The 20,448-nt window shown below is 46.4% G+C and overlaps 1 protein-coding gene across 28 annotated transcripts in view; it reads left to right on the top strand.

Moving 5' to 3' along the window:
- Positions 1 to 20,448, top strand: part of OBSCN (obscurin, cytoskeletal calmodulin and titin-interacting RhoGEF) — a 622,289-nt gene that overhangs the window by 331,751 nt on the left and 270,090 nt on the right. For all 28 annotated transcript variants that reach the window (XM_040431714.1, XM_040431713.1, XM_040431717.1 and 25 more), the window contains 3 exons: positions 1,707 to 1,976; positions 2,107 to 3,447; positions 4,544 to 4,822. In XM_040431714.1, coding sequence (XP_040287648.1) covers positions 1,707 to 1,976; positions 2,107 to 3,447; positions 4,544 to 4,822 — 1,890 coding nt within the window. The remainder of the gene's footprint in view (positions 1 to 1,706; positions 1,977 to 2,106; positions 3,448 to 4,543; positions 4,823 to 20,448) is intronic.

Below are 20,448 nucleotides of genomic sequence, written 5' to 3'. Positions count from 1 at the left end.
CCAACCCCATTTATAAGGCAAGAAATCCCACTTATTAAACCTGACAGGGCACACCTGTGAAGTGAAAACCATTTCAGGGGACTACCTCTTGAAGCTCATCAAGAGAATGCCAAGAGTGTGCAAAGCAGTAATCAAAGCAAAAGGTGGCTACTTTGAAGAACCTAGAATATGACATATTTTCAGTTGTTTCACACTTGTTTGTTATGTATATAATTCCACATGTGTTAATTCAAAGTTTTGATGCCTTCAGTGTGAATCTACAATTTTCATAGTCATGAAAATAAAGAAAACTCTTTGAATGAGAAGGTGTGTCCAAACGTTTGGTCTGTACTGTATAACATATACACACTGAAACAGCTATTAACATAATTGAGTATACGTACGCAGTTACAAGTGACTAAAGTTTGTGATCTCCGAGATGAGGGAAGAGAGATGTTAATAATGGGATTATGATGAAGGATCACATGGCAGGGAGATGTATACTGCTGCCCTCCCCCATCTACTTTTACATAAGGGAAAGGGCCATCTCATGTTCTATAATCTGATTTGGTGATTCTCAGGAGCCCGTTGTATTTTCATGAATGGAAAAGTCTCGTGAGATGAGCCCTGCCCATACATCCAGTTGGAGCATATGGATGTCATGAAGGGGTCCCCTGTGCCTGGTCTATGTAGTAAACCATGGAATAATTACATTTCTCTTGTAGCAGCTGATATAGTAGAATCTATGTCTGGACGATCACCGCCAATCACCAGGATTCCTCATCCTGAACCTGCTCTGATCTGGTCATTGCCAGAACAGCTCCAATCTGAAAAGTAGTTATGTAAATACTTTACCACAGATAACACATTATAACGCTTTTCAGGTTCAGGCTGACCCCTCTGTCAGCAAATGGGAACATTGAGAGGCTGAAAACCTTCCCTAATTCTGTCCAGCTCACACATCTGCATGGTTTGTTGCAAGACAACATTATAAACAAATGTTGGAAATGCAAAATCTATTAGAACATTGCCGAATTTTCCGGGATGTGATAATGAGAGTTCGGAAAGCAGAGATTAGGAGTCAGACATGCGGGTTGGTGGTCAGAGATAAGAGCTAGGGGTCAGAGATAAGGGGCAAGGGTTAGAGATGAGGGTTAGGGGTCGGAGATGAGGTTAGGGGTCGGAGATAAGTGTTAATGGTCAAAGATGATGGTTAGGAGAAGGGCAGGGATGAGAATTATGGGGTCATAAATTCGAGTTATGGGTCAGAGATGAGGGTTAGAGGTACGATATGTGCCTTAGGATTCATAGATATGACTTAGGGGTTTATAGATAAGGGTTAGCAGTCATAGATGAAGATTAGGGGTCAGAAATCTGGATTAGAGGATCAGAGATGAGAGCTTTGGGTCAGAGATGGTGGTTAGTGGTAAGAGATGAGGATTACGGATCAGAGATGACGGTTATAGGTCTGGGTCAGAGATGAGAGTTAGAGATCAGAGATGCTGGTTAAGGGTCAGAGCTGAGAGTTGTAGTTCATAGATGAGTGTTTGGGGTCAGAGATGAGTTAGTGGGTGAAGGATTAGGGTCAGGGATGAGGGTCAGGGGTTGTGGTTATAATTTTTGGTTCTCATCTGGATCTTCAGGTCTCATCTTCTTTGTACCTTATAGATAATATGATTAGATGAAACTCTGAATCTTAACATAAGAATTTCCTCTTACTCCTGCAGAACATCCGGTGATGGTTCATCATCCGCTACAGCATAAATCTGCCACACCAGGGGAGACCCTTCGCCTGGAATGTGAACTGTCCAAGGAAAGTTGTGAGGTCACCTGGATGAAGGAGAATGAACCACTGAATCCAGGGAAGAAATACCAGATTATTTGTGAGGAAAAGAGACAGATCCTGCTCATCCATGATGTCTCTGCTGATGACCAAGCAACCTACTCCTGTGTCACCTCCTCTGGTGACAAGACTTCTGCCACCATTTCTTTGGGTAGTAAGTCTCTGTTTTTGTTTTATCTCAGTTTTTCTGAGACATGAGGCCCTTTGTATGAGATGCCTACAATCAGTGACCTCTGCGGACATTTCACCCTCCACATGTGATGTTCTCTCTATTTCTTTCCCAGTACAAACCATTACGGAGCTGGTAACTGTACAGGAGGCTCTTGGTTTGACCCATGTAAGGACGGATCATGTGGTTGAGGCAGAAGACAGCACACAGCCCAACCTTCCCCCAGAGGCTGCTCAAGAAGGAGATCTTCATCTGTTATGGGAAGCATTGGCCAAAAAGAGGAGGATGAGCAAGGAGCCCACCTTAGACTCCATCTCCGAGGTCCCAGAAGAAGATGAAAAACGGAAGCTTAAAAAAGAGGCTGAGCGTCGAGCAGATTTTTCAGGTTACACTTCTGAAGACGTGGCCAAGACAAGTGAGGCCGACTTCTCTCTTACAAGTTCTGATGACGAGTCCCGGGCTGGGACACCATCTCTGGTCTCATATCTTAAGAAGGCCGGTAAGTCCACCATCACCTATGGAAGTAAGGTCCAGACAGTGTCTGCCAGCAAGTTTTTCAAGCACTTCGAGACCTCAAATATCACTGAAGTGAAGGAACCAGTAAAAGAACCAGACTTGTCGGAAATATTTGACGATGACCCAGCCCTGGACAAGGCAGCTGTCAAGATTCAGGCAGCTTTCAAGGGCTATAAGGCAAGAAAGGTGATAAAGCAACAGGAGTGTCCCATGTTTACTGAGACCTTCAAAGACCTCTCAGTGGAGCCTGGAGGTACAGTTCACCTTGAGTGTGTGGCCATCAGTAAGAGTGACATCACCGCTCAATGGATGAAGGATGGGAAGGAGCTGTCTGATGGTCGTCACTACCACATCGATAATTACCCTGATGGGACCTGCTCCCTAATTATCACTGCAGTGGAGCTCCAGGACACAGGCAATTACACATGTGAAGCTTCCAACAAATTTGGTCAGGTGTGCCACAGTGCAAAGCTGGTGGTGGATGGTGGGGAACCAGAGATTCCTCAAAAGCCCATCCCCATCCCACCAAAATCATCCACAGATAGTGAGACTGAAACTTCTGGAAGTGACTTGGATGATGCTTTCCGGAAGGCGGGAAGGAGGCTCCATAAAATCTTTAAGTCTAGGTCTTCCCTGGAAATGTCTGAAGAAGAGCTGTTTGTCAGCGCTGATGAGGGGGATCTGCCTCCCATCGACCATCAGACCTACCGAGAAGATGACAAGTTCATCTACATCAAGTTTGAAGTCATGTCAGAAGCTTCAGTCGCCGCACACAGGTTCCGTGAGATGTTCTCCGCGATGGGAATCAAAGTGAAGATCGACATCCTGGAGCAAGGGCAGAAGAACATCGAGCTACGCATAATGAAAGTGGAAACAGGACCCACAGAGCAACAGAAACTGCAAGCCAAGCAACAGATGACCTTACTCACCTCAGACACAGGTCAGGGGAGACATGACATATGGGCAGGTTGTCAGCAGTAATAGATGTTCCAGTAGTATAAGGTGTGTGATCTCATGTCTGATCACATGTCATTATATCAGTGATGTCATCAGCAGGGGGCGGGGCTGTGACTACCCCTCAGACAGGATATACAGGCAGGTTGTCAGCAGTAATAGATGTTCCTGTAGTATAAGGTGTGTGGTCTCATGTCATTATATCAGTGATGTCATCAGCAGGGGGCGGGGCTGTGACTACCTCTCAGACAGGATACACAGGCAGGTTGTCAGCAGTAATAGATGTTCCTGTAGTATAAGGTGTGTGATCTCATGTCTGATCACATGTTATTATATCAGTGATGTCATCAGCAGGGGGCGGGGCTGTGACTACCTCTCAGACAGGATATACAGGCAGGTTGTCAGCAGTAATAGATGTTCCTGTAGTATAAGGTGTGTGATCTCATGTCTGATCACATGTCATTATATCAGTGATGTCATCAGCAGGGGGCGGGGCTGTGACTACCTCTCAGACAGGATATACAGGCAGGTTGTCGGCAGTAATAGATGTTCCTGTAGTATAAGGTGTGTGATCTCATGTCTGATCACATGTCATTATATCAGTGATGTCATCAGCGGGGGGCGGGGCTGTGACTACCTCTCAGACAGGATATACAGGCAGGTTGTCGGCAGTAATAGATGTTCCTGTAGTATAAGGTGTGCGATCTCATGTCTGATCAGATGTCATTATATCAGTGATGTCATCAGCAGGGGGCGGGGCTGTGACTACCTCTCAGACAGGAAATACAGTCAGGTTGTCAGCAGTAATAGATGTTCCTGTAGTATAAGGTGTGTGATCTCATGTCTGATCACATGTCATTATATCAGTGATGTCATCAGCAGGGGGCGGGGCTGTGACTACCTCTCAGACAGGATATACAGGCAGGTTGTCAGCAGTAATAGATGATCCTGTAGTATAAGGTGTGAGGACCTCATGTCTAATCACATGTCATTATATCAGTGATGTCATCAGCAGGGGGCGGGGCTGTGACAACCGCTCAGAGACGATACAATCACACATTTATTGACTTCTCTCATTTTAGCCCCTGTCTTCATCACGGAGCTCCAGAACCAGGAGGTGGCGGACGGTTACCCGGTCAGCTTTGATTGCGTTGTGATTGGGAAACCGATGCCGAGCGTCCGCTGGTTCAAAGACGGGAAAGCAATAGAAGAAGATGACCATTATATGATCAATGAGGACCAGGAGGGCTGCCACCAGCTGATCATCACCGCCGTGGTGCTCCCAGACATGGGGGTCTACAGGTGTCTGGCGGAGAACAGGATGGGAGTGGCCTCGACTAAGGCGGAGCTGAGGGTGGACTGTGAGTGATACATGTGTGCGGTCCTTATAATGTGTGCGGTCCTTATAATGTGTGCGGTCCTTATAATGTGGACAGTCCCTGATAATGTGTGCGGTTCTTATAATGTGCTCTGTTCTGGTTAGGCCACCTGGCTGGTATTTTGCTCAGACTGCCGGTACCAGTATTTTTATTACTGGTCAAATGACTTTCTGCGCTGCTTGGGAGTCCCTGCTCTGTATCTATATATGGCTTAGGAGTCCCGGCTCTGACTTCATATATGGCTTAGGAGTCCCTGCTCTGACTCCATATATGGCTTAGGAGTCCCTGCTCTGACTCCATATATGGCTTAGGAGTCCCTGCTCTGACTCCATATATGGCTTAGGAGTCCCTGCTCTGACTTCATATATGGCTTAGGAGTCCCTGCTCTGACTTCATATATGGCTTAGGAGTCCCTGCTCTGACTCCATATATGGCTTAGGAGTCCCTGCTCTGACTCCATATATGGCTTAGGAGTCCCTGCTCCGACTCCATATATGGCTTAGGAGTCCCTGCTCTGACTCCAGATATGGCTTAGGAGTCCCTGCTCTGTCTCTATATATGGCTTAGGAATCCCTGCTCTGTATCTATATATGGCTTAGGAGTCCCTGCTCTGACTCCATATATGGCTTAGGAGTCCCTGCTCTGACTCCATATATGGCTTAGGAGTCCCTGCTCTGACTCCATATATGGCTTAGGAGTCCCTGCTCTGACTCCGTATATGGCTTAGGAGTCCCTGCTCTGACTCCATATATGGCTTAGGAGTCCCTGCTCTGACTCCATATATGGCTTAGGAGTCCCTGCTCTGACTCCATATATGGCTTAGGAGTCCCTGCTCTGACTCCATATATGGCTTAGGAGTCCCTGCTCTGACTCCATATATGGCTTAGAAGTCCCTGCTCTGTATCTATATATGGCTTAGGAGTCCCTGCTCTGACTCCATATATGGCTTAGGGGGCCCTGCTTTGACTCCATATATGGCTTAGGAGTCCCTGCTCTGTTTCTATATATGGCTTAGGAGACCCTGCTCTAACTCCATATATGGCTTAGGAGTCCCTGCTCTGACTCCATATATGACTTAGGAGTCCTTGCTCTGACTCCATATATGGCTTAGGAGTCCCTGCTCTGACTCCATATATGGCTTAGGAGTCCCTGCTCTGACTCCATATATGGCTTAGGAGTCCTTGCTCTGTATCTATATATGGCTTAGGAGTCCCTGCTCTGACTCCATATATGGCTTAGGAGTCCCTGCTCTGATACCATATATGGCTTAGGGGGCCCTGCTCTGACTCCATATATGGCTTAGGAGTCCCTGCTCTGTATCTATATATGGCTTAGGAGTCCCTGCTCTGAGTCCATATATGGCTTAGGAGTCCCTGCTCTGACTCCATATATGGCTTAGGAGTCCCTGCTCTGACTCCATATATGGCTTGGGAGTCCCTGCTCTGACTCCGTATATGGCTTAGGAGTCCCTGCTCTGACTCCATATATGGCTTAGGAGTCCCTGCTCTGACTCCATATATGGCTTAGGAGTCCCTGCTCTGACTCCATATATGGCTTAGGAGTCCCTGCTCTGACTCCATATATGGCTTAGAAGTCCCTGCTCTGTATCTATATATGGCTTAGGAGTCCCTGCTCTGTATCTATATATGGCTTAGGAGTCCCTGCTCTGTATCTATATATGGCTTAGGAGTCCCTGCTCTGTCTCTATATATGGCTTAGGAGTCCCTGCTCTGACTCCATATATGGCTTAGGAGTCCCTGCTCTGACTCCATATATGGCTTAGGAGTCCCTGCTCTGATTCCATATATGGCTTAGGAGTCCCTGCTCTGACTCCATATATGGCTTAGGAGTCCCTGCTCTGACTCCATATATGGCTTAGGAGTCCCTGCTCTGACTCTATATATGGCTTAGAAGTCCCTGCTCTGTATCTATATATGGCTTAGGAGTCCCTGCTCTGTATCTATATGGCTTAGGAGTCCCTGCTCTGTATCTATATATGGCTTAGGAGTCCCTGCTCTGACTCCATATATGGCTTAGGAGTCCCTGCTCTGACTCCATATATGGCTTAGGAGTCCCTGCTCTGACTCCATATATGGCTTAGGAGTCCCTGCTCTGTATCTATATATGGCTTAGGAGTCCCTGCTCTGACTCCATATATGGCTTAGAAGTCCCTGCTCTGTATCTATATATGGCTTAGGAGACCCTGCTCTGACTCCATATATGGCTTAGGAGTCCCTGCTCTGTATCTATATATGGCTTAGGAGACCCTGCTCTGACTCCATATATGGCTTAGGAGTCCCTGCTCTGACTCCATATATGGCTTAGGAGTCCCTGCTCTGACTCCATATATGGCTTAGGAGTCCCTGCTCGGTATCTATATATGGCTTAGGAGTCCCTGCTCTGACTCCATATATGGCTTAGGAGTCCCTGCTCTGCATCTATATATGGCTTAGGAGACCCTGCTCTGACTCCATATATGGCTTAGAAGTCCCTGCTCTGACTCCATATATGGCTTAGGAGTCCCTGCTCTGACTCCATATATGGCTTAGGAGTCCCTGCTCTGACTCCATATATGGCTTAGGAGTCCCTGCTCTGTATCTATATATGGCTTAGGAGTCCCTGCTCTGTATCTATATGGCTTAGGAGTCCCTGCTCTGTATCTATATGGCTTAGGAGTCCCTGCTCTAACTCCATATATGGCTTAGGAGTCCCTGTTCTGACTCCATATAGGGCTTAGGAGTCCCTGCTCTGACTCCATATATGGCTTAGGAGTCCCTGTTCTGACTCCATATATGGCTTAGGAGTCCCTGCTCTGTATCTATATATGGCTTAGGAGACCCTGCTATGACTCCATATATGGCTTAGGAGTCCCTGCTCTGACTCCATATATGGCTTAGGAGTCCCTGCTCTGACTCCATATATGGCTTAGGAGTCCCTGCTCTGTATCTATATATGGCTTAGGAGTCCCTGCTCTGACTCCTTATATGGCTTAGGAGTCCCTGCTCTGACTCAATATATGGCTTAGGAGTCCCTGCTCTGACTCCATATATGGCTTAGGAGTCCCTGCTCTGTATCTATATATGGCTTAGGAGTCCCTGCTCTGACTCCAGATATGGCTTAGAAGTCCCTGCTCTGTATCTATATATGGCTTAGGAGACCCTGCTCTGACTCCATATATGGCTTAGGAGTCCCTGCTCTGACTCCATATATGGCTTAGGAGTCCCTGCTCTGACTCCATATATGGCTTAGGAGTCCCTGCTCTGACTCCATATATGGCTTAGGAGTCCCTGCTCTGTATCTATATATGGCTTAGGAGTCCCTGCTCTGTATCTATATATGGCTTAGGAGTCCCTGCTCTGTATCTATATGGCTTAGGAGTCCCTGCTCTGTATCTATATGGCTTAGGAGTCCCTGCTCTAACTCCATATATGGCTTAGGAGTCCCTGTTCTGACTCCATATATGGCTTAGGAGTCCCTGCTCTGACTCCATATATGGCTTAGGAGTCCCTGTTCTGACTCCATATATGGCTTAGGAGTCCCTGCTCTGACTCAATATATGGCTTAGGAGTCCCTGCTCTGACTCCATATATGGCTTAGGAGTCCCTGCTCTGTATCTATATATGGCTTAGGAGTCCCTGCTCTGACTCCAGATATGGCTTAGAAGTCCCTGCTCTGTATCTATATATGGCTTAGAAGACCCTGCTCTGACTCCATATATGGCTTAGGAGTCCCTGCTCTGACTCCATATATGGCTTAGGAGTCCCTGCTCTGTCTCCATATATGGCTTAGGAGTCCCTGCTCTGACTCCATATATGGCTTAGGAGTCCCTGCTCTGTATCTATATATGGCTTAGGAGTCCCTGCTCTGACTCCAAATATGGCTTAGAAGTCCCTGCTCTGTATCTATATATGGCTTAGAAGACCCTGCTCTGACTCCATATATGGCTTAGGAGTCCCTGCTCTGACTCCATATATGGCTTAGGAGTCCCTGCTCTGACTCCATATATGGCTTAGGAGTCCCTGCTCGGTATTTATATATGGCTTAGGAGTCCCTGCTCTGACTCCATATATGGCTTAGGAGTCCCTGCTCTGTATCTATATATGGCTTAGGAGTCCCTGCTCTGACTCCATATATGGCTTAGGAGTCCCTGCTCTGACTCCATATATGGCTTAGGAGTCCCTGCTCTGACTCCATATATGGCTTAGGAGTCCCTGCTCTGACTCCATATATGGCTTAGGAGTCCCTGCTCTGTTTCTATATATGGCTTAGGAGTCACTGCTCTGACTCCATATATAGCTTAGGAGTCCCTGCTCTGACTCCATATATGGCTTAGGAGTCCCTGCTCTGTATCTATATATGGCTTAGGAGTCCCTGCTCTGTATCTATATATGGCTTAGGAGTCCCTGCTCTGTATCTATATATGGCTTAGGAGTCCCTGCTCTGTATCTATATATGGCTTAGGAGTCCCTGCTCTGTCTCTATATATGGCTTAGGAGTCCCTGCTCTGACTCCATATATAGCTTAGGAGTCCCTGCTCTGACTCCATATATGGCTTAGGAGTCCCTGCTCTGACTCCATATATGGCTTAGGAGTCCCTGCTCTGACTCCATATATGGCTTAGGAGTCCCTGCTCTGACTCCATATATGGCTTAGGAGTCCCTGCTCTGACTCCATATATGGCTTAGGAGTCCCTGCTCTGTATCTATATATGGCTTAGGAGTCCCTGCTCTGTATATATATATGGCTTAGGAGTCCCTGCTCTGACTCCATATATGGCTTAGGAGTCCCTGCTCTGACTCCATATATGGCTTAGGAGTCCCTGCTCTGTGTCTATATATAACTTAGGAGTCCCTGCACTGACTCCAGATATGGCTTAGAAGTCCCTGCTCTGTATCTATATATGGCTTAGGAGTCCCTGCTCTGACTCCATATATGGCTTAGGAGTCCCTGCTCTGTATCTATATATGGCTTAGGAGTCCCTGCTCTGACTCCAGATATGGCTTAGAAGTCCCTGCTCTGTATCTATATATGGCTTAGGAGTCCCTGCTCTGACTCCATATATGGCTTAGGAGTCCCTGCTCTGTCTCCATATATGGCTTAGGAGTCCCTGCTCTGTTTCTATATAGGGCTTAGGAGTCCCTGCTCTGTATCTATATATGGCTTAGGAGTCCCTGCTCTGTCTCTCTATATATATATATATATATATATATATATATATGGCTTAGGAGTCCCTGCTCTGACTCCATATATAGCTTAGAAGTCCCTGCTCTGACTCCATATATGGCTTAGGAGTCCCTGCTCTGTATCTATATATGGCTTAGGAGACCCTGCTCTGACTCCATATATGGCTTAGGAGTCCCTGCTCTGACTCCATATATGGCTTAGGAGTCCCTGCTCTGACTCCATATATGGCTTAGGAGTCCCTGCTCGGTATCTATATATGGCTTAGGAGTCCCTGCTCTGACTCCATATATGGCTTAGGAGTCCCTGCTCTGTATCTATATATGGCTTAGAAGTCCCTGCTCTGACTCCATATATGGCTTAGGAGTCCCTGCTCTGTATCTATATATGGCTTAGGAGTCCCTGCTCTAACTCCATATATGGCTTAGGAGTCCCTGTTCTGACTCCATATATGGCTTAGGAGTCCCTGCTCTGACTCCATATATGGCTTAGGAGTCCCTGCTCTGACTCCATATATGGCTTAGGAGTCCCTGCTCTGACTCCATATATGGCTTAGGAGTCCCTGCTCTGACTCCATATATGGCTTAGGAGTCCCTGCTCTGACTCCATATATGGCTTAGGAGTCCCTGCTCTGACTCCATATATGGCTTAGGAGTCCCTGCTCTGACTCCATATATGGCTTAGGAGTCCCTGCTCTGACTCCATATATGGCTTAGGAGTCCCTGCTCTGACTCCATATATGGCTTAGGAGTCCCTGCTCTGACTCCATATATGGCTTAGAAGTCCCTGCTCTGTATCTATATATGGCTTAGGAGTCCCTGCTCTGACTCCATATATGGCTTAGAAGTCCCTGCTCTGTATCTATATATGGCTTAGGAGTCCCTGCTATGTTTCTATATATGGCTTAGGAGTCCCTGCTCTGACTCCATATATGGCTTAGAAGTCCCTGCTCTGTATCTATATATGGCTTAGGAGTCCCTGCTATGTTTCTATATATGGCTTAGGAGTCCCTGCTCTGACTCCATATATGGCTTAGAAGTCCCTGCTCTGACTCCATATATGGCTTAGTAGTCCCTGCTATGTTTCTATATATGGCTTAGGAGTCCCTGCTCTGACTCCATATATGGCTTAGGAGTCCCTGCTCTGTATCTATATATGGCTTAGGAGACCCTGCTATGACTCCATATATGGCTTAGGAGTCCCTGCTCTGACTCCATATATGGCTTAGGAGTCCCTGCTCTGACTCCATATATGGCTTAGGAGTCCCTGCTCTGTATCTATATATGGCTTAGGAGTCCCTGCTCTGACTCCTTATATGGCTTAGGAGTCCCTGCTCTGACTCAATATATGGCTTAGGAGTCCCTGCTCTGACTCCATATATGGCTTAGGAGTCCCTGCTCTGTATCTATATATGGCTTAGGAGTCCCTGCTCTGACTCCAGATATGGCTTAGAAGTCCCTGCTCTGTATCTATATATGGCTTAGGAGACCCTGCTCTGACTCCATATATGGCTTAGGAGTCCCTGCTCTGACTCCATATATGGCTTAGGAGTCCCTGCTCTGACTCCATATATGGCTTAGGAGTCCCTGCTCTGTATCTATATATGGCTTAGGAGTCCCTGCTCTGTATCTATATATGGCTTAGGAGTCCCTGCTCTGTATCTATATGGCTTAGGAGTCCCTGCTCTGTATCTATATGGCTTAGGAGTCCCTGCTCTAACTCCATATATGGCTTAGGAGTCCCTGTTCTGACTCCATATATGGCTTAGGAGTCCCTGCTCTGACTCCATATATGGCTTAGGAGTCCCTGTTCTGACTCCATATATGGCTTAGGAGTCCCTGCTCTGACTCAATATATGGCTTAGGAGTCCCTGCTCTGACTCCATATATGGCTTTGGAGTCCCTGCTCTGTATCTATATATGGCTTAGGAGTCCCTGCTCTGACTCCAGATATGGCTTAGAAGTCCCTGCTCTGTATCTATATATGGCTTAGAAGACCCTGCTCTGACTCCATATATGGCTTAGGAGTCCCTGCTCTGACTCCATATATGGCTTAGGAGTCCCTGCTCTGTCTCCATATATGGCTTAGGAGTCCCTGCTCTGACTCCATATATGGCTTAGGAGTCCCTGCTCTGTATCTATATATGGCTTAGGAGTCCCTGCTCTGACTCCAAATATGGCTTAGAAGTCCCTGCTCTGTATCTATATATGGCTTAGAAGACCCTGCTCTGACTCCATATATGGCTTAGGAGTCCCTGCTCTGACTCCATATATGGCTTAGGAGTCCCTGCTCTGACTCCATATATGGCTTAGGAGTCCCTGCTCGGTATCTATATATGGCTTAGGAGTCCCTGCTCTGACTCCATATATGGCTTAGGAGTCCCTGCTCTGTATCTATATATGGCTTAGGAGTCCCTGCTCTGACTCCATATATGGCTTAGGAGTCCCTGCTCTGACTCCATATATGGCTTAGGAGTCCCTGCTCTGACTCCATATATGGCTTAGGAGTCCCTGCTCTGACTCCATATATGGCTTAGGAGTCCCTGCTCTGTTTCTATATATGGCTTAGGAGTCACTGCTCTGACTCCATATATAGCTTAGGAGTCCCTGCTCTGACTCCATATATGGCTTAGGAGTCCCTGCTCTGTATCTATATATGGCTTAGGAGTCCCTGCTCTGTATCTATATATGGCTTAGGAGTCCCTGCTCTGTATCTATATATGGCTTAGGAGTCCCTGCTCTGTATCTATATATGGCTTAGGAGTCCCTGCTCTGTCTCTATATATGGCTTAGGAGTCCCTGCTCTGACTCCATATATAGCTTAGGAGTCCCTGCTCTGACTCCATATATGGCTTAGGAGTCCCTGCTCTGACTCCATATATGGCTTAGGAGTCCCTGCTCTGACTCCATATATGGCTTAGGAGTCCCTGCTCTGACTCCATATATGGCTTAGGAGTCCCTGCTCTGACTCCATATATGGCTTAGGAGTCCCTGCTCTGTATCTATATATGGCTTAGGAGTCCCTGCTCTGTATATATATATGGCTTAGGAGTCCCTGCTCTGACTCCATATATGGCTTAGGAGTCCCTGCTCTGACTCCATATATGGCTTAGGAGTCCCTGCTCTGTGTCTATATATAACTTAGGAGTCCCTGCACTGACTCCAGATATGGCTTAGAAGTCCCTGCTCTGTATCTATATATGGCTTAGGAGTCCCTGCTCTGACTCCATATATGGCTTAGGAGTCCCTGCTCTGTATCTATATATGGCTTAGGAGTCCCTGCTCTGACTCCAGATATGGCTTAGAAGTCCCTGCTCTGTATCTATATATGGCTTAGGAGTCCCTGCTCTGACTCCATATATGGCTTAGGAGTCCCTGCTCTGTCTCCATATATGGCTTAGGAGTCCCTGCTCTGTTTCTATATAGGGCTTAGGAGTCCCTGCTCTGTATCTATATATGGCTTAGGAGTCCCTGCTCTGTCTCTCTCTATATATATATATATATATATATATATATATATGGCTTAGGAGTCCCTGCTCTGACTCCATATATAGCTTAGAAGTCCCTGCTCTGACTCCATATATGGCTTAGGAGTCCCTGCTCTGTATCTATATATGGCTTAGGAGACCCTGCTCTGACTCCATATATGGCTTAGGAGTCCCTGCTCTGACTCCATATATGGCTTAGGAGTCCCTGCTCTGACTCCATATATGGCTTAGGAGTCCCTGCTCGGTATCTATATATGGCTTAGGAGTCCCTGCTCTGACTCCATATATGGCTTAGGAGTCCCTGCTCTGTATCTATATATGGCTTAGAAGTCCCTGCTCTGACTCCATATATGGCTTAGGACTCCCTGCTCTGTATCTATATATGGCTTAGGAGTCCCTGCTCTAACTCCATATATGGCTTAGGAGTCCCTGTTCTGACTCCATATATGGCTTAGGAGTCCCTGCTCTGACTCCATATATGGCTTAGGAGTCCCTGCTCTGACTCCATATATGGCTTAGGAGTCCCTGCTCTGACTCCATATATGGCTTAGGAGTCCCTGCTCTGACTCCATATATGGCTTAGGAGTCCCTGCTCTGACTCCATATATGGCTTAGGAGTCCCTGCTCTGACTCCATATATGGCTTAGGAGTCCCTGCTCTGACTCCATATATGGCTTAGGAGTCCCTGCTCTGACTCCATATATGGCTTAGGAGTCCCTGCTCTGACTCCATATATGGCTTAGAAGTCCCTGCTCTGTATCTATATATGGCTTAGGAGTCCCTGCTCTGACTCCATATATGGCTTAGAAGTCCCTGCTCTGTATCTATATATGGCTTAGGAGTCCCTGCTATGTTTCTATATATGGCTTAGGAGTCCCTGCTCTGACTCCATATATGGCTTAGAAGTCCCTGCTCTGTATCTATATATGGCTTAGGAGTCCCTGCTATGTTTCTATATATGGCTTAGGAGTCCCTGCTCTGACTCCATATATGGCTTAGAAGTCCCTGCTCTGACTCCATATATGGCTTAGTAGTCCCTGCTATGTTTCTATATATGGCTTAGGAGTCCCTGCTCTGACTCCATATATGGCTTAGAAGTCCCTGGTCTGTATCTATATATGGCTTAGGAGTCCCTGCTCTGTATCTATATATGGCTTAGGAGTCCCTGCTCTGTATCTATATATGGCTTAGGAGTCCCTGCTCTGACTCCATATATGGCTTTGGAGTCCCTGCTCTGACTCCATATATGGCTTAGGAGTCCCTGCTCTGTATCTATATATGGCTTAGGAGTCCCTGCTCGGTATCTATATATGGCTTAGGAGTCCCTGCTCTGACTCCATATATGGCTTAGGAGTCCCTGCTCTGACTCCATATATGGCTTAGTAGTCCCTGCTATGTTTCTATATATGGCTTAGGAGTCCCTGCTCTGATTCCATATATGGCTTAGGAGTCCCTGCTCTGACTCCATATATGGCTTAGGAGTCCCTGCTCTGACTCCATATATGGCTTAGAAGTCCCTGCTCTGACTCCATATATGGCTTAGGAGTCCCTGCTCTGACTCCATATATGGCTTAGGAGTCCCTGCTCTGACTGCATATATGGCTTAGGAGTCCCTGCTCTGACTCCATATATGGCTTAGGAGTCCCTGCTCTGACTGCATATATGGCTTAGGAGTCCCTGCTCTGTGTCTATATATGGCTTAGGAGTCCCTGCTCTGACTCCATATATAGCTTAGGAGTCCCTGCTCTGACTCCATATATGGCTTAGGAGTCCCTGCTCTGACTCTATATATGGCTTAAGAGTCCCTGCTCTGACTCCATATATGGCTTAGAAGTCCCTGCTCTGTATCTATATATGGCTTAGGAGTCCCTGCTCTGTGTCTATATATGGCTTAGGAGTCCCTGCTCTGACTCCAGATATGGCTTAGAAGTCCCTGCTCTGTATCTATATATGGCTTAGGAGTCCCTGCTCTGACTCCATATATGGCTTAGGAGTCCCTGCTCTGTCTCCATATATGGCTTAGGAGTCCCTGCTCTGTTTCTATATAGGGCTTAGGAGTCCCTGCTCTGACTCCATATATGGCTTAGGAGTCCCTGCTCTGTCTCCATATATGGCTTAGGAGTCCCTGCTCTGTATCTATATATGGCTTAGGAGTCCCTGCTCTGACTCCATATATGGCTTAGGAGTCCCTGCTCTGACTCCATATATGGCTTAGGAGTCCCTGCTCTGACTCCATATATGGCTTAGGAGTCCCTGCTCTGACTCCATATATGGTTTAAGAGTCCCTGCTCTGACTCCATATATGGCTTAGGAGTCCCTGCTCTGACTCCATATATGGCTTAGGAGTCCCTGGTCTGTATCTATATATGGCTTAGGAGTCCCTGCTCTGACTCCATATATGGCTTAGGAGTCCCTGCTCTGTATCTATATATGGCTTAGGAGTCCCTGCTCTGACTCCATATATGGCTTAGGAGTCCCTGCTCTGACTCCATATATGGCTTAGGAGTCACTGCTCTGACTCCATATATAGCTTAGGAGTCCCTGCTCTGACTCCATATATGGCTTAGGAGTCCCTGCTCTGTATCTATATATGGCTTAGGAGTCCCTGCTCTGTATCTATATATGGCTTAGGAGTCCCTGCTCTGTATCTATATATGGCTTAGGAGTCCCTGCTCTGTCTCTATATATATATATATATATATATATATGGCTTAGGAGTCCCTGCTCTGACTCCATATATAGCTTAGGAGTCCCTGCTCTGACTCCATATATGGCTTAGGAGTCCCTGCTCTGACTTCATATATGGCTTAGAAGTCCCTGCTCTGTATATATATATATATGGCTTAGGAGTCCCTGCTCTGTATCTATATATGGCTTAGGAGACCCTGCTCTAACTCCATATATGGCTTAGGAGTCCCTGCTCTGACTCCATATATGGCTTAGGAGTCCCTACTCTGACTCCATATATGGCTTAGGAGTCCCTGCTCTGACTCCATATATGGCTTAGGAGTCCCTGCTCGGTATCTATATATGGCTTAGGAGTCCCTGCTCTGACTCCATATATGGCTTAGGAGTCCCTGCTCTGTATCTATATATGTGTCACGACTGAGGATGGGGGAAATCCTCAGCCGTGTAAAGCCTGGTCATGTTATGGCCTACTCGGCCAGGAGAACAGGATAGGGAGCAGGTCACCTCCTAACAGCGTCCCTACCCTGACCCTAACTCCTAACTGCATGGGCCGACCTTAAAGGTAGGAGGACCCATGCGCAGGAACCTCGGATCCCTAACTCACCCTCCGTCCGGTCTCTGCGCTAGGAGTCAGAGTAAGACGCCCCACTCCTCCTAGGCACGGAGGAGCAGGAGTCTCAACGGCCAAGCTGTTGGGAAAATGGGGGAACACAAACAGTCCTATGGATATGGCAGGTAATGTGAACTAGTTCCACTTACCTGCCACAGCCTTGCTGACTGGATCCCTGTGCAGGCAAGCTGAAGTCCAGACAAGATTCAATGAACCCAGCAAACACACAACCACACACAGGAACCCAGATCCATAGCTGCACAAATATACACAGGAACAAACCAACTGATCATAACATAACATAATGTATGACAATTTATGATCACAAGGGTGGCCCACACTGGCAGATGGAAATGACCAGGAGAGTTCCTCCAGCTTACAAGGCTGGAGTACCCCTCAGAAGTCTGTCTAGACTGAGGCTTTATAGCCCAGGCAGCCACACCCACAAACGGACACACCCAGTGCACACACACACTAGGAAGGAGATTAACCCTTCCAACACCAGGGAAGGGAAAACACCACTATTAGGAGACGTGCACACAATAACATACCACACGGTGCACACAACACACACACCTAACAAAAGGTTGCTAGGTGTGACCGCATGCCAGGGCAGCAAGCTGCCAAGCGACGCTCAGGCTGCTAAAAACACTGGTTGCCCGCGGCAACCACAAGTGAGGCCACAGACAAGCGGCCCTCACCCATGGTTGAACGCCCATACAAAAACGCAGGCAACCGCATGCGGTAAAGGAGTCACGGTCATGGGCATGGCCGTGACAATATGGCTTAGGAGTCCCTGCTCTGACTCCAGATATGGCTTAGAAGTCCCTGCTCTGTATCTATATATGGCTTAGGAGTCCCTGCTCTGACTCCATATATGGTTTAGGAGTCCCTGTTCTGTATCTATATATGGCTTAGGAGACCCTGCTCTGACTCCATATATGGCTTAGGAGTCCCTGCTCTGACTCCATATATGGCTTAGGAGTCCCTGCTCTGACTCCATATATGGCTTAGGAGTCCCTGCTCTGACTCCATATATGGCTTAGAAGTCCCTGCTCTGTATCTATATATGGTTTAAGAGTCCCTGCTCTGACTCCATATATGGCTTAGGAGTCCCTGCTCTGACTCCATATATGGCTTAGGAGTCCCTGGTCTGTATCTATATATGGCTTAGGAGTCCCTGCTCTGACTCCATATATGGCTTAGGAGTCCCTGGTCTGTATCTATATATGGCTTAGGAGTCCCTGCTCTGTATCTATATATGGCTTAGGAGTCCCTGCTCTGACTCCATATATGGCTTAGGAGTCACTGCTCTGACTCCATATATGGCTTAGGAGTCCCTGCTCTGTATCTATATATGGCTTAGGAGTCCCTGCTCTGTATCTATATATGGCTTAGGAGTCCCTGCTCTGTATCTATATATGGCTTAGGAGTCCCTGCTCTGACTCCATATATAGCTTAGGAGTCCCTGCTCTGACTCCATATATGGCTTAGGAGTCCCTGCTCTGACTTCATATATGGCTTAGAAGTCCCTGCTCTGTATCTATATATATATGGCTTAGGAGACCCTGCTCTAACTCCATATATGGCTTAGGAGTCCCTGCTCTGACTCCATATATGGCTTAGGAGTCCCTGCTCTGACTCCATATATGGCTTAGGAGTCCCTGCTCTGACTCCATATATGGCTTAGGAGTCCCTGCTCTGTATCTATATATGGCTTAGGGGTCCCTGCTCTGACTCCATATATGGCTTAGGAGTCCCTGCTCTGTATCTATATATGGCTTAGGAGTCCCTGCTCTGACTCCATATATGGCTTAGGAGTCCCTGTTCTGACTCCATATATGGCTTAGGGGGCCCTGCTCTGACTCCATATATGGCTTAGGAGTCCCTGCTCTGACTCCATATATGGCTTAGGAGTCCCTGCTCTGACTTCATATATGGCTTAGGAGTCCCTGCTCTGACTCCATATATGGCTTAGGAGTCCCTGCTCTGTATCTATATATGGCTTAGGAGTCCCTGCTCTGTATCTATATATGGCTTAGAAGTCCCTGCTCTGACTCCATATATGGCTTAGGAGTCCCTGCTCTGTATCTATATATGGCTTAGAAGTCCCTGCTCTGACTCTATATATGGAGTCAGAGCTATGACTCTGAGCGAAGTGGGTATGCCCAAGGCTGTCAGTATGGCTGGAGACACCTTTGTGTACCTAAAGGGGTATCCAGGATAAAAAAAAATATGTTACAAATAAAATGGACAGTCTTTATTGGCAGGTATAGAAAAAAACCTCCCATATAGTATCCTGGTATATATAGAAACCTCCCATACAATGTCCTGGTGTATATATAGAAAACCTCCCATACAGTGTCCTGGCATATATAGAAACCTCCCATACAGTGTCCTGGTATATATAGAAACCTCCCATACAGTGTCCTGGTATATATAGAAAACCTCCCATACAGTGTCCTGGTATATATATAGAAAACCTCCCATACAATGTCCTGGTATATATAGAAACCTCCAATACAGTGTCCTGGTATATATAGAAACCTCCAATACAGTGTCCTGGTATATATAGAAACCTCCCATACAGTGTCCTGGTATATATAGAAAACCTCCCATACAGTGTCCTGGTATATATATATATATATATATATATATATATATATATAGAAACCTCCCATACAGTGTCCTGGTATATATAGAAAACCTCCCATACAGTGTCCTGGCATATATAGAAACCTCCCATACAGTGTCCTGGTATATATATATAGAAACCTCCCATACAGTGTCCTGGTATATATAGAAACCTCCCATACAGTGTCCTGGTATATATAGAAAACCTCCCATACAGTGTCCTGGTATATTTAGAAACCTCCCATACAGTGTCCTGGTATATATAGAAACCTCCCATACAATGTCCTGGTATATATAGAAAACCTCCCATACAGTGTCCTGGTATATATATATATATATATATATATATATATATATATAGAAACCTCCCATACAGTGTCCTGGTATATAAAGAAACCTCCCATACAGTGTCCTGGTATATATAGAAAACCTCCCATACAATGTCCTGGTATATATAGAAACCTCCCATACAATGTCCTGGTATATATAGAAACCTCTCATACAGTGTCCTGGTATATATAGAAAACCTCCCATACAGTGTCCTGGTATATAAAGAAAACCTCCCATACAGTGTCCTGGTATATATAGAAAACCTCCCATACAATGTCCTGGTATATATAGAAACCTCCCATACAGTGTCCTGGTATATATAGAAACCTCCCATACAGTGTCCTGGTATATATAGAAAACCTCCCATACAGTGTCCTGGTATATATAGAAACCTCCCATACAGTGTCCTGGTATATATAGAAAACCTCCCATACAGTGTCCTGGTATATATAGAAAACCTCCCATACAATGTCCTGGTATATATAGAAAACCTCCCATACAATGTCCTGGTATATATAGAAACCTCCCATACAATGTCCTGGTATATATATAGAAAACCTCCCATACAATGTCCTGGTATATATAGAAAACCTCCCATACAGTGTCCTGGTATATATAGAAAACCTCCCATACAATGTCCTGGTATATATAGAAAACCTCCCATACAATGTCCTGGTA

Source organism: Bufo bufo, chromosome 5, assembly GCF_905171765.1.
Source record: "Bufo bufo chromosome 5, aBufBuf1.1, whole genome shotgun sequence".
NCBI lineage: Eukaryota > Metazoa > Chordata > Amphibia > Anura > Bufonidae > Bufo > Bufo bufo.
Note: the sequence above shows the minus strand (reverse complement) of the source record. Positions and strands in the feature narration are given on the sequence as shown.